This window comes from Agelaius phoeniceus, chromosome 1 (assembly GCF_051311805.1).
Source record: "Agelaius phoeniceus isolate bAgePho1 chromosome 1, bAgePho1.hap1, whole genome shotgun sequence".
NCBI classification, from domain to species: domain Eukaryota; kingdom Metazoa; phylum Chordata; class Aves; order Passeriformes; family Icteridae; genus Agelaius; species Agelaius phoeniceus.
In genome coordinates, this window is record NC_135265.1 from 65,685,798 (window position 1) to 65,710,241 (window position 24,444).

At 39.1% G+C, this 24,444-nt stretch overlaps 1 protein-coding gene across 3 annotated transcripts in view; it reads right to left on the reverse strand.

Moving 5' to 3' along the window:
- Window positions 1–2,087: 2,087 nt before the first annotated feature.
- The window catches only part of NUP153 (nucleoporin 153), a 44,182-nt gene continuing 21,825 nt past the window's right edge, over window positions 2,088–24,444 (reverse strand). The window contains exons 6-22 of one of the 3 annotated variants that reach the window (XM_054627749.2): window positions 23,458–23,574; window positions 23,289–23,333; window positions 23,139–23,192; window positions 20,305–20,451; window positions 19,515–19,567; window positions 16,878–17,016; window positions 15,123–15,257; window positions 14,664–14,756; window positions 14,350–14,440; window positions 13,941–14,060; window positions 11,723–12,337; window positions 10,083–10,268; window positions 8,711–9,553; window positions 7,775–8,134; window positions 5,908–6,180; window positions 3,712–3,871; window positions 2,088–3,250 (exon numbers count right to left, since the gene is read on the reverse strand). In XM_054627749.2, the coding sequence (XP_054483724.2) occupies window positions 3,166–3,250; window positions 3,712–3,871; window positions 5,908–6,180; window positions 7,775–8,134; window positions 8,711–9,553; window positions 10,083–10,268; window positions 11,723–12,337; window positions 13,941–14,060; window positions 14,350–14,440; window positions 14,664–14,756; window positions 15,123–15,257; window positions 16,878–17,016; window positions 19,515–19,567; window positions 20,305–20,451; window positions 23,139–23,192; window positions 23,289–23,333; window positions 23,458–23,574 (3,516 nt within the window). In that variant the 3' untranslated portion in view covers window positions 2,088–3,165. Of the gene's footprint in view, window positions 3,251–3,711; window positions 3,872–5,907; window positions 6,181–7,774; window positions 8,135–8,710; window positions 9,554–10,082; window positions 10,269–11,722; window positions 12,338–13,940; window positions 14,061–14,349; window positions 14,441–14,663; window positions 14,757–15,122; window positions 15,261–16,877; window positions 17,017–19,514; window positions 19,568–20,304; window positions 20,452–23,138; window positions 23,193–23,288; window positions 23,334–23,457; window positions 23,575–24,444 lie in introns of all 3 variants that reach the window. The other 2 variants (XM_054627742.2, XM_054627767.2) reach the window with 2 other exon arrangements.

Genomic DNA, 24,444 nt, shown 5'->3' on the forward strand with positions numbered 1-24,444 from the left:
ATTCATTTATTCTCCTGTTATTAGCATCTCAGGAAATTAATGTAAGCAGTATTAATGTTTTACTGAACTCTGAGTCTGGAACTCTTTAATCAGTTTTTGTATGTTCCTCTCTTAGGCTTAATATGCCACCCTCAGTGACTGCAGTTCTTGCCCTGCCTTCAACTTTGCCCAATGGCTTGGTTGACAGGAGAAATGTTTTGAGAGCTTGGCTATGGCTCTTATCTCCAGGTGTAATATCTTAATCAGTAACATGTTCATATGCTGCAATATTTTTGTTGGACTAATTGTGTTCTTCTGTGTCTGACTGTATTGTGCATGCATTTCAGTTTTCATTGGGAATGATTATTCAGGACTAGATCCCATGCTTATAGTTGCAGAATGATATTTTGCCATCCATCTCCAGAATGAGGTCACTAACATTTTAGGTAACTACTTTTAAGTATTTATTTGTGAAGTAAAGGAAAAAAAGTTGTCTTGGCTAGAACACTGTTTTAGAGCCCTTGCCTAATCACATTTTTTGAATACTCCCAGAGATGGTGATCCTACTACTTACATGGACAGCCTCTTCCAGTGCTTGACAGCTCTTTCCATTAATTTTTTTCCCCTAACGTCCAGTCTAAACCTTGTGACACCAACTTGAAGCCATTCGTTGTCCTACCACTTCTTACCTGGGATGAGAGACCAACCTTGCCCCGCCCCTGGCCTCCTTTCAGGCAATTGTAGAGAATAAGGTCACCCCTGAGCCTCCTTTTCTCCAGGCTAAACACCCCCAATTCCCTTAGCTGCTCCTGACAGGGCTTGTGCTCCATTCTTACACAGACTTAAGCACTGAGGCTGTGCATGGCAATCAGCCTGATGAAAGCTAAAGCTATCAGAACCAACTTAAACGTCCTTTCTAGGGTAATTTTTGCCTATTCACAACAAGAACTTTTATTTCCTTTAGTCTAGCAGTGACCTAAAAACTAGGATTCAAAAGGAGGGGGATGGGGGAGGAAGGGAAAAGCGACACTGTTGGCTAAAACTTTATTACTCCAATTCAGGTATAAGGGAAGGTATCTCTTACCCTGCAGAAAAATTCCACCTTTTCCAGCAGGTAAAGAAAACAGTTACAATGCAAGAACACAGAGCCTGTCCGTGGAAATAGGTATACATTGTGCTGTTGGCTGGCTTTTAGTCTGTCTCTTATGCAAGCTTCATCCCAGATGTGGCTTGTTTCTGCTTGAAAGACAAGTGCTTGGCAGGTGATTTAGGGCTAAGGGGGACAAAGTGGAAATCTGTGGCATTTTTCACATGTAGACAGCTGTAAACAGGTAATTGCATATAATCCTTTCATGGCTACAGTGGCATGATCTGACTGCCTGAATAGCAGTGAGAGTGTGTGTGTGGTTTGAAAGTCAAGTTGCTGAGCATTTTCTGTTTCAGAAACAGTGACTGGGGCTCTGAAAAGAGCAGTAGGCCTTTGCTCTCTTGTCATGTCCAGCTTGTGCTTGAAAGGCATCTCACACCAGCAGCACCTGCAGGAGCAGGAGCAGTGCTGGGATGCATGACAGAAGTGCCAGCCAGGGCCCCAGCAGTGCCTCTGAAGACATTTACACCACTGACAGTGATGCAGTCTCTGCCCTTCTAGCTGAGGGGAGAATTAATATCTGAGTCAGAGATAGACTGCTGTGACTTGGTACAAATTCAGCTGTGGGTCCCCAGATGAACAAGCATTTCCTCTGATTTTACTAGAATAATGTCTGTTCTCCAAGAAGTTCCTGTAACTGCTACAGAAGCGCCCACCCCCTATTACTCATTTCCAGTCTTCACTTAGAACAGTGGTGAATGTTTATAAGCATTGGGTTGGGTTTCTTTAATAGCACTACAAAAAAATTAACTGCAGTCAGCTGACACATTGCTAAGCTGCTCCAAGCTTCAGCCTACAATAAAATTCTCCTTCCTAACAGGAGACTTCTAAATTTAAGATCCTCTAAAAACAATGGGAGAAAGCAGAGCTTGAAGAAAGCACAAGACATTGCTCAGGTTGAGGGAACCACCTCATACAGTTACAGCTGGGGATGCCTTTACAGAGAGTTAAAATTGCCAGGTAATATTTCGCAGTTTTTATTGATGGCATTTATCCCATGGTTTAACATGTTAATTATACTGTAATAAACATGGCTTTAATATTAAACTTTTCCTTATTATCCAAAGTCACCACAGTCCATTTCAGTAAATATAAAAATATATACTTAATACTTTGTACAATACTGGTTTTTGGTCCAAACAAAAATGGATCAGAAAAGCCAATAAACTTACTTTAAGAATTCCCAATTTTAAAGATTTTCTAAATGGATTTAGGCAACTTTGAATAATGGGATTTACATAAAATCTGAGACAATACTAAACAAAAATGGCTGTAACACACAAAATTAAAATTTCAATTTCACAGATTTGTTATGCCAAAAAAGTACATAGAGAAACAAAATCGTATTTACACATCTCATAATAAAATAACAAGGCGAGACAGGTGATAAAGGGCTGTAAGAATGAAAATATAGAAATAGCATATAATTATTAAATGAAGAACTACAGATCTAACAAGTCCTTAGCATGGATCATCCTTTAATCAGTCTTCCCCTATCAGAAAATTTTAGTGCACAATACACCCAAACTCACTCACTTCACACATACACCAGCACAAACTCAGCATAGAAATCATTCGTTATCAACATTCTCTACTCTATACAGCATCCCTCGCTGATATAATTACAATTTCGAGGCGTCAGTAAACGCGGATGAGCGCACATAGTGGTGCGGATGAAGAGGTATCGACAAGCCATTCACTGTGCAGGCTCTACTCAGGGCTACAGCCAGACCATGCCGAGTCAGTGAAAGAAGTAACTTGAGACTTTTGCTTGAGAACAGCCTTGTTGCCAACTTTACTTGCTACCAAAAAAATAACGGGGAGAGGGGAGGGAAGGACAGGAAAGCTAAGTTTTATATTCCTTTAGGCAGATCTGACTTCCAACAAGCCAGCGTGAGGTACAATCCCAGTAACTGAACAATTCAGGGTAGTAGCTGAACATTTCAGGATAGTAGCTGAACAATTCAGTCAGGGTAGAAGCTGAACAATTCAGGATAGTAGCTGCTTCCAATGTTTGTGATGCTTTACCGATCAGGAGTTTACTTTCTACGTCTAATTGCAGTCTTTATCTTCCGACCAGCAACTGAAGATCCAGAGGCAGAGAAAACATTTTTCCCATTAGTCCTATTAAAAGAAATTAGTAGTTCAGAGTTTAGGACAGTGTAGCTGAAAATTCAGTAGCAGCACTGAGCAGATATTCCAGAACAACTGTTTCATAGTCTTGTCTCACTAGTTACCAGCTGGCAACAAGCAGCAAATGACGAACAGAAGGAAGAGAGTTCCAGAAACCAATTTAATCTCTCTTATTCAGAAGGTAAGCAGCAGCATAATGGCTGGATACAGGTTCTACCTTTCAAGAACAAGAGAATCTCACATGTGTTGATGTGTGACATTCCTGACAGCTAGGCTCCTTTACAGATAGCGGTGCTTAGTTAGCCAGTCAGGCTAATAAAAGGAAGGATGCCAAATTTAGTTTCAAACTCCAAGGTTCATCTGAACACCTCATGATTTAACAGCAGCAGAGGCTGAACACTGTCCACTGATATTACCCGAAGCTCAAGGGAAATTCTGATATGGTCTCTTACCCCACTGTAAATGTTGGAGGCTGGTTGAACGAAAATCCTGAAGTGCCAGAAGGTGGTGCAGGAGCTGCTGATGCAGGAGGATTTGCACCAAAAGTAAATACTCCTGGGTTATTTGGAAAGCTGAAATTAGTAGTATTACTTCCAAACTGGAATACAGAACCTGGGAAGATGGGGTGGAAGCAGAAGGAAGTAAGAAAGCTGAAATATGAGTTCATGCTTTTCAGTAAAATTCTCATGTTCCTCCCATTATCTTTAAAGATTATTCTTTTTACAGGTTGCTCAAGATGACAAAGTTGGAGGGGGATCCACCAGAAGCATCAGATTACTACAGCAGCATATGAATTGTTTATTGAATTCACAGAATCACTAGGTTTGAAGAGACCTTCAAGACCTTTGGGTCCAACCAATGCCCTAACACCTCAACTAAACCATGGCACCAAGTGCCACATCCAGTCTCTTTTTAAAACACATCCAGGGATGGTGACTCCACCATTCCAGTGGGCAGACCATTCCAGTCTTTATCTCTCTGTAAAAAGCTTCTTCCTAATATCCAACCTATATTTTCCTGTGACGCATCTTGAGGCTGTGTCCTCTGGTTCTGTCAGTTGCTGCCTGGAGAAAGAGACCAACCCCCACCTGGCTACAGCCACCTTTCAGGGAGTTGTAGAGAGTGACAAGGTCACCCCTGAGTCTCCTTTTCTGCAGGCTAAACACCCCCAGCTCCCTCAGTTGTTCCTCACAGGGTCTGTGTTCCAAGCCCCTCACCAGCCTCGTTGCCCTCCTCTGGACGTGCTCCAGTGTCTCAATGTCCTTCCCAAACTGAGGGGCCAGAACTGGACACAGCACTCAAGGTGTGGCCTCACCAGTGCAAGAATGACCTCCCTGCTCCTGCTGGCCACACTATTCCTGATACAGGCCAGGATGCCCTTGGCCCCCAGGGCACACTGCTGGCTCATGTTCAGCCGGCTGTCACCAGCACCCCCAGGTCCCTTTCTGCCTGGGCACTGTCCAGCCACACCATCCCTAGCCTATGACACTGCAGGGGGTTATTGTGGCCAAAATGCAGGACTCAGCACTTGAACTTATTAAACTTCCTCGCATTGGACTCTGCCCATCCATCCATTCACACAGACTGAGGAATTTTTAAAGTAAATACTGCTGGCACACTGATAATTACTTGTTTGCTAGCTTCCATGCCACTATTAGATTTATACCTGTGCATACTGAAGTTTATTAATCAAGTCTTAAATTGTAAATTTATATTCAGGTAAACTTTCCTGTGTTCATGCAATGGATCTGGGGACTTCTTTTCCTTTAATGTGCCAGGAGTACCTTGATCTGAAAAAACTCCAAACATTCCAATTATCAGAGTAAACTAAGAAGTAATACAGAAAATCCAGAGAGAACTTTACCTTTAAAATGCTATCTGATTAATGAAAGATCAACTGAGTAATGTGTTGTGCACTAATCTGCTTGTACTAATCTACTGATCAGTACAAAAATGTCAGCTACTTTTAATGGAGGTTATTTTGCAAAACTTCTGAGAGGAAAAAAGGAGGCTTTTCCCTTTCAGTATTTGATGTGATATCAAATAGACATTCTGGCACTGGTTTTGTTTTTTCATTATTACTAGTATGGAACAGGTCTTTCTTAAGTTACAAGGTTCATTCTCTGCCCCTTTCCCATGGCATTTTATACTTCATTAGTAAAAAGATCTTAATACAGTCTTAACCCATAAATGCTTAAAAAAAACCCCAAAGAATTCTGACTGTATTTTATGCAATAAAATGACTGATTCAATTCTCCAATAAAAAAATAACCATTTTGCACTGTGTCTGCTCTTTTGTTTTACACAATCTTACCAAGGATTACTCTGTGATTTTCAACAGTTCCTTTTAATCATTAGGTTTCTAAAGAAAATAAAGCTCAAAATTTAGTTGTAGAGTTGCAACCTCCATGTCTGCTAAGTCTCTTGCAGAAAAGGCTTACTGTGAAGCTGGATACCCATGGCACATTGTGTCTCCACAGTCAGGACTGGGACATAAATGACAACCCTATACCCATTATTTTTATGGACGGCAATTGCTATATTTAAATACACACACAAGGCTGAAGTCATCTTTCTCCATATAATTCATGAAAAATAAAATAAAATATATATATATTCCTAAACGGGAGAGGATGGTGAGCACTCACCAGCACTGGGGGTACCGGAGCCAAAGGCTGGCTGCTGGGCTGCCTGCTGTCCGAACACGGAGGGCTGAGTGCTGCTTGTCACCGAGCCGAAGGCAGAGGGAGCGGGCTGAGAGCCAGCAGAAAACAACGGTGTGGACAGCGACCCAAAACTTGGAGCGCTTTGCTGCCCAGAGCCTGGGCTTGGCCCGAATGCTGGTAACTGAGCGGCGCCAAAGGCCGGGCCAGCAGCAGGCGCTGCAGGCCCAGAGCCAAACAGAAACGAAGACGATGACCCTTGGGGACAGAGAGGGATGTCAGAATGGGCCCCTTCCCTCCCACCCTCCAGAATGAATCCAGAAACAAAAGGTTCTCAAGCATCAGGTCTGCTGGCTGAATACTCAACCTAATTTCAAACTAATCGTGTGAGTATATCAGACACTACCTCAGCTACAACAGGAATTGCATCTTTTCTTTTAAGTAACATGAGAAATATGGTGTTTATGAGAGTCAGACAAAATTAAATCTCAAACACGCTGGGTGCCTTTTCATGTTGCGCAGATAGATTCCTACAAACTGTGTGTTTTAATCTGCATTTACTAATACGCATGGAATATTCATTCAAACTGGATTTTTCCAACCTGCAAAATACAGCTCCTGATTTATTAGGACTAGGAGAACATGTATCTTTTTCTTTCAGCAGCTTCACCTCTCTCCTGTTTAAGTGTTTATCAACTTCTGGAGGCCAAATCAACCTTGCAGAAATCTCAAAATCTTGGTTTAGCAGTGTAATTCTCTACCTATCATCAAGAGAGAAGCAGCCCAGCAGTTGAGCTACATGGCCAGCAGAAATAATGAAATGCACCTGAACAGTGACTCTGAAAGTACATGGCAGACCTGCTATGCCAAAGGGGCATTTTAAACAGCATTACTAATGCTCATGCAACAGGAAATACCCTCTAATTGTGCCATAACTTGGAACAGCTGACTTTCTTTCCAAGATGAGATACATGGTAAAACGCAGGTTTCTGAATTTGTGAAGATGTTTGAAATAAGGTGTCACTTACTAACAAAATTACACTGAATGTAAGCAGTTCAAATTGATCTGCTGGTTGTTGTAATTTAGGACTGTTTTCTCTGTTTCTGATCCACAAAAAAGTGTGCAAATTAAACTTTTGTGACTCACAAAGTTAAGCCATCAGGATCAAACTAGATTAAGTCTTTTCCTGACAGATTCAATCTTATTTCCAACATCCTGCGTGGCTCATAGGAATACAGATAATTTGGTGTATTTAGTTCATGCAATTCAGGCAGTGGAGTAACAAATATAAAACATGAAGAAACTCTGTATTTCTTACTGCTGTCTTCTCTTAATTGCTAGAAAATTAACATGCACTGGCCATGGCCCTTAGTAAAAACCAACCCTTAAGCAGCATTAATTAATTGCATATTGAGGTACTCCATTTATAGATACTTGTGAGGGAAGGACTTGGCAAAGCTTGACATTTCCAGGAATTCGGAGTTTTAGGTATAGAAGCGCAAAAGCAGGAAAGTTGTAATTCATTGACTTCTAACTGTAAACACCGGACTAACAGTGACTCAAGAAAGAAATTATCATTCCCATGGTGAAAAGCTCCTGTACAAACTGAAATCCAGTAAAGGTTTGTCCTTTACAATAAAACTACTGTGGTGCCAATTCATTCCTAAACTGTATTTCCCACACTGAAGGAAAATTAACATTGCTGAATATAAATCCTCTGTATTTTTCTCTACTTCTATGCATTGAGCCTGCACATTTTCCAAAGTAAAATATTAATGGAACAGCGTCTCCTTAGTCTACTACATAATGGCAAAAATGAGAAAATGAGAAGAGCAGCTATTTAAAACGTACCTGTTGAATTTGATGTAGTTGTGGCTCCAAAAGTAAATCCTGAATTTGCTGCATTGGTACTGCTCTCTCCTGAACGAAAGAGAAACGGAGTGAGAGTTGAGCCAGTGCTGGAAGATGTGGTTGCTGGTTTGTTTTCTTGAGAGAAGCCAAATGACTGAGATGTTGCAGATTCTGCAGGATTGCCAAAAACAGAGCTGGTCACAGTGTTGCTGGGTTGTCCAAACACGAAGGGAGTGGGAACTGGCTGAGGGTTTGAGGAAGAGAGGGTGCTGCCAAACACGCTGCTGCTGTTGGCTGAAGTGGTGGGTACCACTGTGCTGGAGGAACTGGAGCTCAAGAAGCTGAAGGATGCTCCTTGATCTGAAAGGAAGAAACACAGTTACCACTAAGTCACACAAATGGCGTTTAACAACAGAGAACTTTTCACACAGCAACCATCACTGAAAAACTTTAATCCTCCACTGCAAACTTTCAACAAATTAAAGGATATAAAACTGTGCGATTATGTATGAAGCGATTTTTGCACCTTTATAGCAGTAGAGAAACTGCAGCACAGCTGCAAGTAGACAGAAAGAAGATATTCCCTCTCTTCTTCCCTTTCACTATAAAAAACAACACTAGTATGAGGCCTCTATACTGCACCATATTACAGATTTTATCACCAACTAAGCTGCTACTATTGAGACAGTACAACTTCTGTGCTTAAACAAGCAGTGATACAGGTTCCTTAAGGTGTGGCAATTTTTTTTTGTCTCAACATAGTATTAAAACTCAGTGAAATCTACAAAGAAATTGCTACATATTGCCTACACATCAACAACTAGAACTAAAGACAGGCTGCAGGTAGTATATCAATCCCACAAATGTTGTCCAGTACAGCCTCAGAGGGATTATTTGATAGAGCAGAGAAGTGAAGGCAAAAGATGTTCTGTTTACCGGAAGTACTGGCTGGTGCCCCAAAGGCAAAAGGTGCCTTTGCCTGCTCACTTTCCTTTTCTGATGGTTTACCAAAACTAAAATTGAATACAGGTTTTGCTGTGTTCTCCTCTTTGGTATTCTCAGCTGTCCCAGATGAAAAGATAGGCTGTGCCTTTAACTCTTCATTGTCAGCTTTCTTTCCAAATGCTAATGGACCAGCAGAAGTGACAGAGTCCTGCTTCTCTTCTGCCCTTCCCAAAACAAACTGTGAGGCAGGTGCAGACTCCACACTGCCAAAAGAAAAGCCTCCCTTTGTTGAAGCAGTTTCATCCTTTTTCTCATCTGACTTCTTAAATGGCAAAGCAGGTGACGCTGCATCCTTTTCTGCCACAGTTCCAAAAGTGAAGCCACCGACTCCAGTTTTATTCTCATTAGTAGCTATGGAAGAAGTAGAACTTGTAGCAAAACCAAAACCTCCCAAAACTGGTTCCTCTTTCTTTTCCTGCTGTCCCAGACTCGTCGTTCCAAACTGAAATGTTGAAGGAGCCTGACTGCTTGTAGATGGAACTCCAAAGGTAAAACTGTTACTTTTACTTTCTTTTTTGCTGTCTTCTGATTTAGAGTCTGAGGAAGAAACTCCAAATTTGAAGTTTCCTGAACCAGTAGGAAATTTAAATCCTCCAGTCACAGTGTTGGACGATGCAGATTCGGATGCAATGCCGAACTTAAAGCTACTTTGTTCTCCAAATTTAAAATTTCCTGTGCTACTTAATGTTTGAGAGGATTCAGAGGATGATGATGGGACACCGAATGTAAATGATGGCATTGCAGCATTTGTAGACACAGTAGCAGTACCAAAACCTGCAGAAATAAGCAACAGTGTAAAATTTGCAATATATGATGTAATACATGCAGGCTTTAGCTACATGGATGGGATTCTAGTCTTGAGCTTTCCCAGAGTCAAAACTGTTCAACAAAACACCCCACACACACGCAGACCAGTAAGGAAACTCCACACTTCCTCTCTACACTTCCTCTCTGTATCTTTTTGTCATGGTGCTCTTCTGCGCAGCAACTGGCTTGGAAAGGCACACAGCTGAGCTCTTTGAGAGACCGTGGTCTTTGTCTAAACTCCAAATGAACAACACACATAAGGGCTTGAAACAAACAAGTGTGTCACTGACACAAGCTTTCCTCTAAAAAACCCAATCCTTATCTGGAAAATGGGTGTGGAAACATGCACACCATCTTATTTAAGCAATATTGCTAAACAACAAATGGACAGTTTTGCCATACTCAAAGGAAAAATCACTATACTTAAAAAAAAAAAAAAAAAAAGAAAGAAAAAGGTTGCAGAATGCACATCCTTGTTCTTCTCAGTAAGTATTACCTTTGAGCTCTGCTTTGGTGCCTGGCTTCGCACTTTCACAGGCTATGCATTTTGTGGCTTCTGCTTTGTTTTGGACCAAGCAGACCTCACATTCCCAACTTCCTTCAGGCATCTTGAATTTGTCTAAATCCAGAAAACCTCCAGAAGAAGCAGAAACGCTGCTACTGGTCACAGGCACTGAACTCCCTGAAAAAGAAGAAAAACAGTTAATCATCCTGCTTAAATCATACACAATCTTTTAAGAAATGCTCACTAAATTGCAAAGCACACAAGTGTAACAGTAAAAAAACCTCAAGCTACAAGTTGATTTGAGTCAAACACAATCTGAGAATGTAAACAATAGAAACACCTGGATTCTTCTTTATAATCTATACATGAATTCAAGAACAAATTGAACCAGTGACATTTAAACAGCAACTGCAGTTCATAAAATGCAGGAACACAGCCAATTTCAGATGTAAATTACAGGTGCTGTATTGAACTAGAACTACTAAAAGAATTCCTGGTGACACCAGTTACCAGTAGTCAAACTTACCATCACTCGAGTTAATGATCACTGTCAAATGATGCAGGGGTGAGAATTTACTACAATGATTCATCAGCAAGTCACAAGGACAGGACACATCCAAACTATATAGTAACAAAACTAAAAGAGGAACTGAAAGCTTCCAAACCCACAACTCTGTGTTCACCACACAAGCTACACTGCCTTCAACAGCAGCAGAAACCTACTGCTGCTGAGGTGTGAAATCCAACACTTGCCCTCTGACTTTTCTCCCCTGTAAAGGAAAAGATGACACTTGATGCTGCACCCCAAGAGCAAACTTCAGCTCCACAAGTGTCAGGAGTGAAGCAGACATCCCAAAGGCACAAAAGCATCACATAATTGCATTCTTCACCTACAATGAACCACTGAGGGTGGAATTCAAGGGAGAGACACAAGGTAATTTCTCAAGCTCAAAGCAGTGACGTTTCCTAGACAGGAATGGCTCTTCTTTTCCACAACACATCCAGCAAATTTATGTCCTCCCATTTTACTGGCTTCACTCATCCCCTTGACAAATATAATGTAACTGTGCAAATTTGAACATATGGTTCTGGTTTAGCACAAGACAACTAGATAAAGACTACACTGATTTGGAATCTGGCTTCATACCTCTGCTCAATTCCACACAAATGCTGACTGGAGACATTTTAAGCCATGTTGTGCAAATACTGCTTCTACCTATTTTTTGAAAGAGGAAAACAAAACCCCAACAAATCCAGTAGTTTTTAGCTCCTTTCAAGGAGTTCACATTTTTCCCCAATGAAAATGAGTCAAATGGTTTTAAGCTAATCAAAGCATCCATTTTAGTCATCTTTCCTCACTAGCAGGGTATATTTGCTTCAGTAGAGCAGGGTATATTTGCTTCAGTTCAGCTCTGCACTAACACATTTCACAATCAGTTCAACTCATGTGACAGGCTGGAATCTGGGCTGAGACCTCCAAAGTGCCTGCAACCACTCCTGCAGAGAGCCACTAATCCATCCTGTCTGGCATACAGCCATGCTGCTCAAAGTATTTTTTATATGCAACATATTTTATTCTTTTAAAAATACACATAGACTAAGACTGAAACAACAGAGAAAAAAGAACAAACCTGGTTTCTCAGACTGACAAGCTACACATTTGCTGTCTTCTGCCTTATTTTGTAGAAGGCACACTGAACAGTTCCAAGAGCCTTTTGGCTGTTTAAATTTGTCTCCAAACCCCAGAGTGACTGTTGTGCCAGTGCTGCTGGAGGTGGATGTCACTGTCACTGAGTTGTCTGTGACCATTGGCATTGTCAGAGCAGGCATCACTCCTGTCCCAGGCTTTGGTGTCTCACATGCTATACATTTTGTAGCTTCAGGTTTGTTCTGGACCAGACAGGTATCACAATCCCACATGTTGGGTGCCTGTTTAAATTTGTCTTCAAAGCCCAGTGTCCCCACTGTGGGGACTGCTGTCTTGGAGGAGACACACGGACTCACACTGACCGTCTGCTTCGTACTCTCAGCAGTGGACACTTTAGCAGCTTCACATGTCACACATTTGCCATCTGTGGTTTTGTTCTGCAGACACTGGTCATGTGTGTCAGACTGCCAAAATGAGGATGCTTGTTTAGAGGTGTCTTTAGCTGCAGAAAAACTACTTATTGCAGGCCTGGTATAGACCACTGTGCTCGTCACAGGCTGTGCCGATGAACAGGAGGGTGATTTCCCAGACATAAAGCCTAGTTTAAAAAAAAGAAAAAGGAGAGCTCTTACTAATGAAGCTGTACCCTGGCTACATGGAAGTTACTTATAATAGCAGACAGCACAAATCTAAACCTAGTGCTAATGGTTACAACTATACCATTCCAACTAACTGCAAGAGGAAGTCCATGGAAAACTTATCTAAAGGGATGAAATTTCATATGCTGAGCTGGGACACAACAGAACGCTTATTTAAAGCTTGATTTAACTCTTCACTTCCAAGAAAGTTTTAAATACACATCTCATTTCTATCTGCCACTAGACTGGTAGATACAAGGATAAACAAACACTACTGAAAGCTGATGATCCGTCACCGACTGGAAACAATCCAATTTCATTTTAAGACACCATGTCCAGTCAAATAAAATTTCTAAAGCTATTTATGCCATAGTAGATGACTCATATTTACTTAGTAGCTGTACAGCAGTTGGTACTTGGAGCAGCAATCCACACAGTATTACCCTACAAATACTGAGTAATAATTAAGCAATAAAAATTAAGACAGACACACAATTTTTTTTTTCTATAAACTTGGTTCAAAATGCGCTGGGCACAGGCTAACTCTTTATTTAAAGGTGCAAACTTTTCAGAAAACAAGAATCACCAATACGGAAACACTAAACGAAAATGCTATAGCAACACATCTTAAATATCAGCACAGTTTAACTGTTAAGCTAAAATAAAGAGTTTCTCTTTTTATTGTTATATTATTGTTGCATTGGGATTGTTTCTTCATATTAGAATTGGAATCTTTGAACAGTGTGGATTTAGAACCTGGTTCTGTTAAACTGCTGAAGAAAACTAAAGCCCCTTCACCCACAGGTCTCTCCTTAAACAAAACACACAGTGTATTTTCTCTCACTTAGCTCTTTGCAATATAAAAATAGGCACTGCCTCAAGTTGTACATAGATTTAGTAATAAGAAGTCCTGCCGGATCTCAAAGCTTATGGGAAAGATCAAGTTCAATTAAGTCCTTTTTCCTAAAACAAAAAACATCATCTACACACACTTTACTCATCTACACTTTTTACTCAACAGTTGAAAACAATCACAATGACTTGGAAACCTTTTTTTTTTTGAAGTGAGACAGCCCACTGCTACTTAAAATTTACATCTGAACCCATAATAACTGTCAACATTTTAGGTAGAAAGATATGCAACTTCTGAAACACCTTTAGGAATGAAATTATCTTTACCATTCTTAATTTCTGGAGACAGTGAAGGTAAGAGAGGAATATCCATTTACATACATTTTATTTATTTAAACAAAACACTGATTCTTTGACTAATTCTTCTTATACTTAAGTTTGAATTAAAACCTAATATGTAATAGAGAAGCAACACACCCGGTTAGGAGCTCGGTTTCCCGTCAGCAATGAAAGCCCCTTGTAACAGAAAGGGGCATGAAGCATAACAGATGTAGCATTTAAGTCTGTCTTTACTGCTGACACTGCCTTAACTGTGACAAATTGTCTGGGGGTTTTTTTGGTTGTTGTTGTGCTGAGCTTTTTAAAAATCAATGCAGCTATATGCAAGTGTATTCTCTGGAAAATATTTTTTAAAAGAGTTCATTATCTCACCAGGGCTTTTTAGAATGTCTAACACACTTCCTTGCTTTAAGAACTTAGCAGGTTTGCAGAACCCATCATATTCTTCTTCTTCTTCCTTCTTATTGCTGGTGCTGTTTACAGTGGCACTACCTTTAAAAATAAAACAAAACCCACCTTTTACAAAGAAATCCACTTAGAATACATTCACATCTGCTAGAAAAAAGAATTTCCATGTTTCATTCTTCTTAAATAAGAATCTTCAAAATTTAACCTTATTTACAAGAGTTTATAGTTCTAATCTGATTAAAAGCAGACCTGTCACTGAAAACACACTTTGCCTGGAATTTGTAACAAGCTTAGAAATGACAGCTTAACTATTTAACATACAAAAAAGAAAAAAGAATTAGCAGTCTGTTTGAAATGCTAAAATTTTTGTTACCTGGACTAAGGATGGATGTCACTGGTGTATCAGTGGATCTGGAAAGCTCTGACGACTTTACGACAGGAACACTAAATGTAAACTTGATTTGCTATAAAAAAAGAGAGGGTTTTTTTAGATTTTAAGTTTAATCAAGTTTCACATACAAATAATAATCTGAAATCCAGTCTTCAAACTTTTGGTGGGTGCTGGGTAAAAAATAACAAATCAGAAATCTATACATTTGTTTGTCCCCTTACTAGGGCCAATTCTGCTTTATTGTTCCACAGTATTCTACTAAAACCTTGAGAAAATGTTGTGATTTATTTACTTACAGACGAGGGAGGTAGCACTTCCACCTCAGTAGATTTCACAATTGGAGATGAAAATACAAATGTAGGACTGCCAACATTACTTGCTGGTTGTACCTGTATTTTCAAAAGAATTAAAGTTTGTATCTAAGAGAGAAATGTCCCAGTGAAACAACAGCAGCTACCTGATTTCACTCTCCAACAGATATTCTGCAGTGAAGTTGGGAAATCTGATGTTTGATATTTCTGATCCACAGCTAAGAGTTATAAGAGAAAGCTTGCCAGTGAGTGTATAAGATAGAAGAAGCCATATCAAAATATGTCATCCTCCCCACCCCCAATCTGAATAAAACCCTGTTTAATCCAACAGATTATAAACTCAGGTTGGTTAGTTTCATGAGCACCACAGAAAAAGTTAACATTCAGCAAGGTGGATGTATACCCACCCTGAAAAAGTATTCACAGTATACAGCAAAGATTTACCTTGTTCATCACTGCTTTTGAAATAATGCTGGGTGATGAGGAGACAGCACTACTGGCAGGGAAACTGAAGTTGAACGTCGGCAGCGATGCAGTACTGATGGGCAGGGGTACTTCAGGTAGCTCTTCTTGCTCCATCTCCTAGGTGCAAATTTTAATTTTTGTTAACTTTTTCTTTAAAGAAGCTGCAAAATCTAATTTTTCACTTTCTTTAGAAAAGTTTTCGATTTCAATCTTTCTTTTAAAAGTTATAAATTTTATTTTTCTTTTTCACAAGACCTACTACCATCCTACCCTGTCCCCCCATTAGTTTCTTAACAAAGTTAAATGTAGCAGGGAGATCTATAGACAAAGCAGGTTTTCCAAAGGAATCCTAACCTCCCACATGAGTCTGCCACATCATTTTTATTTATGGCAGGCAAGTTTCTATGCAATACTACATCCACCACCTGTACAGTAAGAGTACTGAAACTAAGCTCAAAACTGTTACCTGAGCAGAAGAGAGAGGGGTGCAGGTAAGATTTATTTTTGGTTTTGTCCTTTAGTTAATACAGATCTAGAAAAACATAACCATTCTAGGATTCTATTATTCCCTTATCTCTTCAATTAAGAGCACAACTCCATGGCAAGTAAGAAAGTGTTCCTCTTGCAAAATTAGGTAGGACAGCTGACGAAGTCTCTGAAGTCACTTGAACTTGGAAAAACATCATATTTTAAGAAGGATGTGTGTTCCTTTGAGTACCAAAACCCCCAAACCAAACCAAAGCAGAGAAAGTCAAAAATGAAACTGTGATGAGCAACATACAGGATATCATACTCTGGTAAATCTAGTCAGTATTATGTATCAGGATGCAAATTTAAAATTCAGAAATCAGCGCACCTTAAAAACTTCTGTTCTTACCCTTGTCTTTTAAACCCTTTGATTACCAAGATTAGATTGGTTAGAGTTAAATGGGAACAGCCAATCTCTTCAGGATTTGGACAGTAGTACCAATGTCTATTCAGAAGTGACTAAGCAGAGATGCACATTGCTTCTACAGACATTTAATGTACCCCACAGATTACATATTTCAGAGATCTGATCTGAAGAGTCTATCACACCTTGATATTGAGACCATTTCTGTTACATTCTCCAGCATTTACTACTTCTTCATTGTGCATCAGCCAGAAGACCAAGTTAACCTCTTTAGATTTAAGATCTAGTAGTAGGCCACTTATGTAACACTCAGGCAGAAAAATAGTCCTTGGGATAATAATGACTATCATTGCATTAAATGGAGTTTCCCCATTAAAACAAGGGGAAAAAATCCTTCACAATGAGTTTGAGCAAGTGCCAAAAATTGTGAATGATCATTAGCAAACATGCAAAACACTGTCTTCTGCTTCAGGCTCTTGGCTCATACCTGTCTACATGACTTACATATTAAAAAACCCAACAAAATAAAAAATCTTTTTTTTTTAAATACTTGGCACTTCATTCCTTTCTAAACACTCCACAAATCTCTACCAAATTTATTCATCCAACAGCTAATAAGAAACTTTATAGCATGAAGAATATCCAAGATAATACAATGGAAGAGTTAAAAAATATAAAACCAAAGTTGAGGCACTTATACAGATAACTAAACTGGAGCCTGCTCTGAACCTACAGCCAAATACCCACAAAACTGAAATGGCATTATTGTAAATTACTATGAGGCAATGAAGCTATTTATCTCAGTAATCACAGTGAGATCAATTAACCTGAGACACCCTTACCAGTTGTTGTTTTTGTCCAGGTCTTGATGCACAGTATCGCTCCCTTTCCCTTCTCATCTTGCCACAGGCACTATCCATCCTTCCTCCTGAAGACAGACCGTTGGATGCAGGAGTGTTGAGTTTGGGGTAGCTCAAATTGCTGGCACGGAATAAAAATACATAGGTTGAGGAAGGGGATTAAAAAGAAAGAAAAAAAGGAGAAAACCCCCAAAATTTATCAAGTAATTGTTTCAAGCTATTATAGCCACTATTAATCCTAGAACTGTCATGTGGTAATTAGAATCAGAAAAAACCATCCCACAAGTTCCTAAATGCTGGTAAATAGCTGGTGTTCCAAACAGCAAAAGATGAATAAGAGCAGCAGTGAGAATAACATACATAAAAAACAGTCACAACATCCATAAATGAATGATGACTAAGCCAGAAGACCTGAAATAGAAGAACTGATTTAGATTGTTATTTTCTAATGTTTGCTTTTAATAGTCCAGACAGTGGAAATTTTGACTGCCAGTTCTCTGATTCTGTGATGAGCATGTATCTCTGAAGGGACATAAAAGAATAACTAAAAATATACGGGTAGGGGGCGGGCGTGTGTGTGCTCACAGGAAATGCTGCCAACAGCTCTTATGGAATTGAGAGCCTAAAACTTGTATGGCAAGGAAATATGACAGAAGCTTCATAAGCAGCTCTGGCTTTCCTGAGGCCATCAGCAGAAGCAACAGAGGTGTTTGGGTGTGCCAACATTCCAGAAGCCTATTTAGACATGAATACAGATCCCTTTGTAAGGCATACAAAGGCATTTCTCTGTTCATTACAAAAGCCTAGATCTAAACCAGAAAGACTCCCTAATCCAAGTGGGAAGGGGAAACAAAAAAAAAAACCAAAACAAAAACCTCAAAACAAACAAATGTGCACCTCCCCCCCAAACAACAACAAACCAAACTAAACCAAAGCCACATCCCAAAACAGAAGTGAACTAAGGAATAATATCAATAAAAAGCAGCATGGCATTATGATGAAGTATCCCTGAAAAAAATTACCATAGCTTATCCTGCAGCCAATCAGTCAGTCATTACAAAAGTACATTGGATGACACTGGAAGATACCAGGTCAAGTGTCTAGAGAACTGAGGAAAAGAATTTGTCTAAATCTCTCAGATAGTTGCAAACATCTGCTCAGCACTGCAACCACTGAGAGGAAACCAGATCCTTAAGGCCATATGCTCAAACTTTTCCCTAATCCAAAGTGACAATCAATTTGAATTATGAAATAAAATCTCATGTCAAAATAAATCTTTATTCAGACAATTATAGCATGTCTATGATAGTCCATATTCCTCTTTTCTGTTAACACTTGTCAGCTTCTAAGGGGCAAAGACAGTTCTGTCTTCAAGCAAGTCAGTCCAATCTACAACTCTGACACTGATTTAAAAGCTAAACAGCCTTTGTTAGGCTGAACAGAGATGTACCAAAGTACTGCAGGTTAGTTGCATGAAGAGACTCTGGCCCTTATTAGTTTGTATTCCTACTCCATAATACGACAATCAATAGAGACTGGCTTTACAAAAGAGTTAAAATGAAAGGACCATCTAGTCTTAAGTCAAAAGTAGAAACACAGCAGTAAAACTTGTGAAACAAATGAAAAGCAGTATCAGTTTCCTGGATCTCCCTTCTACATGGAGAAAGGAACTGCTCCAGAACAGTTTGAATACCCACAATTAAAACCTAACACCTGCTAGCACCTCTGCCAAAACCAAAGATGGTTCCTGTAAAGTCAAACTCCTAGACTGTAAAACAAAGGATTGGCTTTGGGGTTTTTTGCAAGCCAAAGAATGCCCAAGGCAATGTAAGAATTGCTTGGAAGATGAACACAGAGCCAGCACATTAACAGATTCCCTAATAATGTTATTTGAAAGGTTGAAATCCTCAAAAAAAAGGGATATCTTCTGAGCACACAGTGCCTTAATTCACCCAAAAGATTAGTTCCCCAGAAGGAAGAATCATCAATAATATCTCATGCTATTCTACGCTGAGCAAGCAGCATAATGCAAGACAATCTCCTCAATAAGAAATACAATAATTAACTCTCCCTTTTTTTTTTTTTCCAGAGACAAGCTGGCATTTATCTTCAGATGACTCTAAAGAGCTTCTGTTTTTCATGAAAACTCACAGAGCAGACAAGTGCCTTTGTCATGTAAGGAATATTAAAAAACAATCTTCCTCTAGCTTCTTGTATAAATAAATAACAACAAAATAAATAAACAAATAAATAACAAAAACAGACAAAACCCCAAACAACCAAAAACACCACCATAAAAAACCCTAAAAATTTAATTTACTCCTGAACTGTAAGATATTTCAGATTATAAAAAAATTTTCAGAAAGAAATTCCTGAGTGACAAAGCCTTCAGACTCCAAGTAATTATTTAATTACCTTACACTAACAACTGCTCCCCTAATGAACACCAAATTGCACAAGTAGTTAAACTCTCTCATAATACAATTTTTTCACTTTTTCAGTTCCCTTTTACTGAGAATGATTCCTGCTCCTCCAAAAGAAGGCAAGAGTGCAGACTGTACTGACAAAGCAGGGGGGCTTTCTTCTTTCAAGTGTTTTAAATTAATATATTTGTCATACCTTTCAGATGATTTTACAGGCTTTTCTGCAGGAAAACTCTCCTCCATCATGTCCTGCAAAATAAGTTTTATTTATTTCAAGATTTATCTGAATATATTTATAAACAAAACACAAAGAGAAGACAACCAAAACACACATTTTGTACTGTTTCGGTTATTTTATTTATTTCACTAAATGTACCTCATGTGCTTAAGCTTGTTCCCTAACTACCCTGATTATCCACCTCATCTCCAGCCCATATATTTAATACCTGGTCATTTTTACATTCAGAATGATACCAAAACCATGGATGATTTTTTTTTCTGAAAGAGATTCCAGTATTGTTTTAAGGAAAGTTTATCAAGGACTCCATCAATACCAAAGTGATCAGAATAGGCAATTTAAAAAGCAATCTGAATTGGTAATAGCTAGAAGTCTCACTTGGAGCCCACAGTTCACCTGAAACATTTTATACACAACATCAGCACCTTCCATCAGCTTTCTGAACAGCAGCATATGTAAAGGAAATCTGTGTTTCTGTATTTTAATATTCTTTCACTGCAAAAACCCTGGCCCAACAGCACACCACCACATTCTGAAAATAAGCACCAGCCTCTTAGTATGCCAAAGATACAATTACATTCATAAAACCTCTCAATATCTCTTTCACAATGCTTCCCTCTGTCTTTTCTTAATGTTTACCTCAAGAATACTATTGGTGCTCTGGCAAAAAAGAGCACCTTAGTAGACTGGTTAGACACATTCCAATTTTGCAAGAAGCAGGCAAATTAGGACATGAAAATTTGCTTACTTGATGGTCTGTATCTACCCTTTGGTGAATTTTTCTGGAATTAGTAGCTGATTTCAGAGATGGTTTAAAATACGTGATCCGACTCCCTGTCAGGGAGATTGGCTTTGGTGTCACAAGTTTCTGGACAGGAGGATGTTGTGAATCCACCTTTGAAAGGGAAGCAGCAATCAATTTATCCTTGCACCCACCTGACTTACCACAGCATTGACTGATGATAAAAGTTACAGAACTGCAAACCTCCCACCAGTCTCAGCACCCAGTGAAAACTGTGGAAGTGTTGAAAATATTTAGCTTGCAGAAGGAAATAATCAGAAAACCAGTTATAAAATCCAAAAAGCTACAGGAATAGTCAAAGTCTGAGTGAATCCTGTGTCAAACTTTGGCAGTTACTTCACAGACAAAATAAACTATATTCCTAAAAGCAAAATAACTCATGTTACAATAATATGCTCCCATCCTTTCCACTCCTCTGCCCTCACTGTGATTTTTTTCACTAACTAAATCCATTAATTTAGTATTGAAACTTTTAAGCAAAGCTAAACCAGGTTCTGGGTTTCTCCTTTTCCTACATTTTCTTCCTTTGAAGTTACACTTAAAAAAATAAATTATGAAATATTTTTAAAGAAGTCCCATTAATGCATGCTCCAATGTTTTAGATTTGCATTTGATGCTCTTAAAAGTACTGGTCTGATTTTTCTTGCCAAAGCTTTTTTACACACAAAGGCTAATTACTAAACAGAAAGCAGTATACCTTCTGCAAAACTGAACAGAGAAAGAAGGAAGACCCAAAAAGGCTCCATGATATATCAAATAATCTGTAGCCTTGGTGATAAGAAAAGTGAGACTTAGGATGTACCTACTATTTAAATTAGTATCAACAGAGGGTTGTGCCCCAACCCAGGTGCAGAACCACATGACCTTCACATGGGCCCAATTCTTCTAGAGCTTGTCCTGGTCCTTCGGGATGGCATCCCTCCGATGTGTCAACTGCACCGCTCAGTTTGGTGTCACCTGCAAACCTGCTGAGGGTGCACTCAGTCCCAAGGTCTCAATGATGATGATCTGGCATTTGGATTTGTTAAATTTCATCCCACTGATGACTGCCCAATGCTCCACTCTACCTCTCAGCAAAGACTCTTGTCCCCCAGGAAAGTCAGCAGCACCTCCCTGTTTCATACCATCAGCAAGCCTGCTAAGGGGGCATTCAATTCCTGCCTCCAGATCACTGAGAGGTATTTGAACAGCACTGGCCCTAGAACTGATCCTGAGGAACACCTCTGGTGACTGCTCACCAGCCAGATGTAGCAAAATTCACCGCAACCTTTTGCATCCTGCTGTTCAACCAGCTCGTCCTAGAGCTGGAAAACTTGCCCAGAAGGATGCAAGAGAGACAGTACCAAAAGCCACACAAAAATCCAGGAAACTACATCTGCCACCTTATCTTCACGTTCCAGGCAGATGACATTACTGCAAAAGGGTATCAAACTAATGAAACAGGTATGCACAACAAGAAAAAAAAGTAACACAGTTACATGTTCAATCCATTAAGAATTATTCTGTCTAGTGTAGATCCTCAAAATAAGAAAAATACCACAAAAAAAAAAACCAAAAAACAAACAAAAAAAAAAACCACCTGTAAAACTTCTGCTTGAGTGTCGAAGTGTCCTGTCAACCATTTGTTTGCTTTAGCAGGAAAACGCACAACCCTCTTCTGGGCACAGACAATCCTGTCCTCTCTTTTCATCAAGGGTACCCTTTCTCCCTGCCAAATTTTATGAAATCTAGCATTATGAGCTAGACAATTTCTCTATTTTTACCCAGTGACAGCTGTATGCAACACTCACTTTCTGACCAGTGCCAGGGTCTATGCTGCAAATCTGGTAGATCTTTTTAATGCCTCATCACAGGTGTGGTTCTGCATTTTAATGCAGAATCCGTTTCAATTTTGTTTTCAATTACTGGGATAATATTTAAGAGGTGGTAAAAAACTTACATTCTCTACTTTTCAACATTCTTTCAATTCATCATGTGGCCAAAGACAGTACAAAAATTCTGAGATTTAAAAACTCCTAAGTGACTGCAGAATTAATTATACTTCTAACCAAGCCAACGGCATAGAAACTTTTAAAAACATTCTGTCCACTTCCTCATTAAAACAGCAGATTAAAAGTCTGCATTAAAGAAACACCATTTTTGTTCCTTTGGTTGCCAGAGCTAAAAGTGACCCTTTGTGGTATCATAATTTAATAAATATAATTTTTAAACAAACATTTTTTGAACAAAACCAAGGAAATAATGATCTACCACAGAAACAATTCTGTGTTACTTACAAATAGAAATTTAGGAGCATAAATTTACAGAAGTAACAAAATTTAACGACTGTCCAATTTTCTCCTTGCCTTGAGCAGTAATGAAAAATGGAAGTATTTATTTTTTGCTTAAAATAAACATGGAAATCTGCACAAGATCTGAACAATCAATCAATATTTTTGTATTTCTTGTTATTTCTGCAAGAGAAAGCTTTCCTGAAACAAGAATGTTATAATGCAACTTAACTCCAAGTTGCAGGCCAAGATAAAACCACTTTTTGTGTTCTAGAGACATTGTTCTTGATTTATCAGCACACCACAAAAAGATAAGAAGTGAGTAATCTTCACAGTCCTTCATCCAGTGTGGATTGAAAAGACATTTTTAGAATTTTCCACACAGCCAAGGCAGCTGTAACTCACACTGAATTCATGTGTGTGCTGTCATTGAGGTTTGTGACATTTCTTTTAAGAGCTGTAAAGCAGAAAAAGTTACCTATCACAGCTTAACATGTTACTGGTTCTTACCTGGTTTTGTCTGGATTGGAAGCTAGTCATATTCAGCACACTCCTGTCCACAGGCTAACAGGGGAAAAAACAGCCAAAATTAGAGGATTTTTTTTCCCTACAAGAGGGTTCCATCCAACAAAAACACGAGGGAGTTTGTGATCAACTTACAGAAGACAGAGGACTAGAAACAGAAGATGGAATCCTTTTAGCATCCTGTTGAAAAAACAGGTAACTAAATTAAAATGGACATGACATCAAGTAACATCTTCATCCTATACTGGCACATTCACTGTGTTTTTCAAACACACGGTAAAATGTTAAAAGGAGCACCCCTTACCGCCAAAGGGCTTGACATCTTCTCCAATGTCTGCAAGATGCGCCGTGCTGTGGAACTTGTCACACCATAGGACTGCACGTTTGCTTGTTTAGCTTTCATTTGTCTTTTTATTGGTGGCTGAAAAATTAGCATTGCCAATGTTACAATAGTGGATTCTGAGTTCCACACGTGTGGATTTTATGCCCTACGGCTACACTGGTGATACAACCAATACTCTCATAATGACAGAGAAAAATACACTCACTGAGCATTCTGGGCATGAAGAAGAAAAATATACTCCACTGACTCTACAGAAGTTTAAGTGGGGCCCTGCGTATCTTGCACATGGGATAAAGCAACAAAAGAAATCCTTAAATGTAAAAGGTCATAAAACGGAGATGCTGGGGTCATAGGGTCTCTGAAGCAGTGATGAGGAAAACAGAAATGAAGCAAAAGCTTTTGCTGCAGAAAGTACTTTAAGAAGCAAAACAGATCTCGGAGTTTCATTATGGCATAAGCATGGCATCTTAAGCCAGAGTATACAACCATCATCATGAATTTCTAGTTCAACTTCTCTCATTTTCCCCCTTCCTCTAAGACTGCAGCTGACTGCAGATCTTTTCACTCTGTTTAGAAAGATCAGATCTGATTTGATCTGTCACTGATCTAAAATAATACAATGAAAAAGTCAATGTTGTACCACATGACTGAAAATAATTTAAAAAAACCTCAGTGTGACCATTTTTTAAATAAAGTATGTTACACCTCTTATGTAACCATGTCATGCTTCCGACACAACTACGTGAAGACAGGAAGCAGACCACACAACACATAGAACATGCAAGTGAGACTCACTGTATGCAGCAACAAAACAAGCTTGTCTCTCCTTTAAAAGTCTAATATTTGCTTCCTCTTTTCGACATAAGCCAGATTTTTTGTAAAAAAATAAAAATAGCTGACCAAAGAGGACTTCTAGCTTACAGAAATTTTAAATGTTCTCAAGTTTGA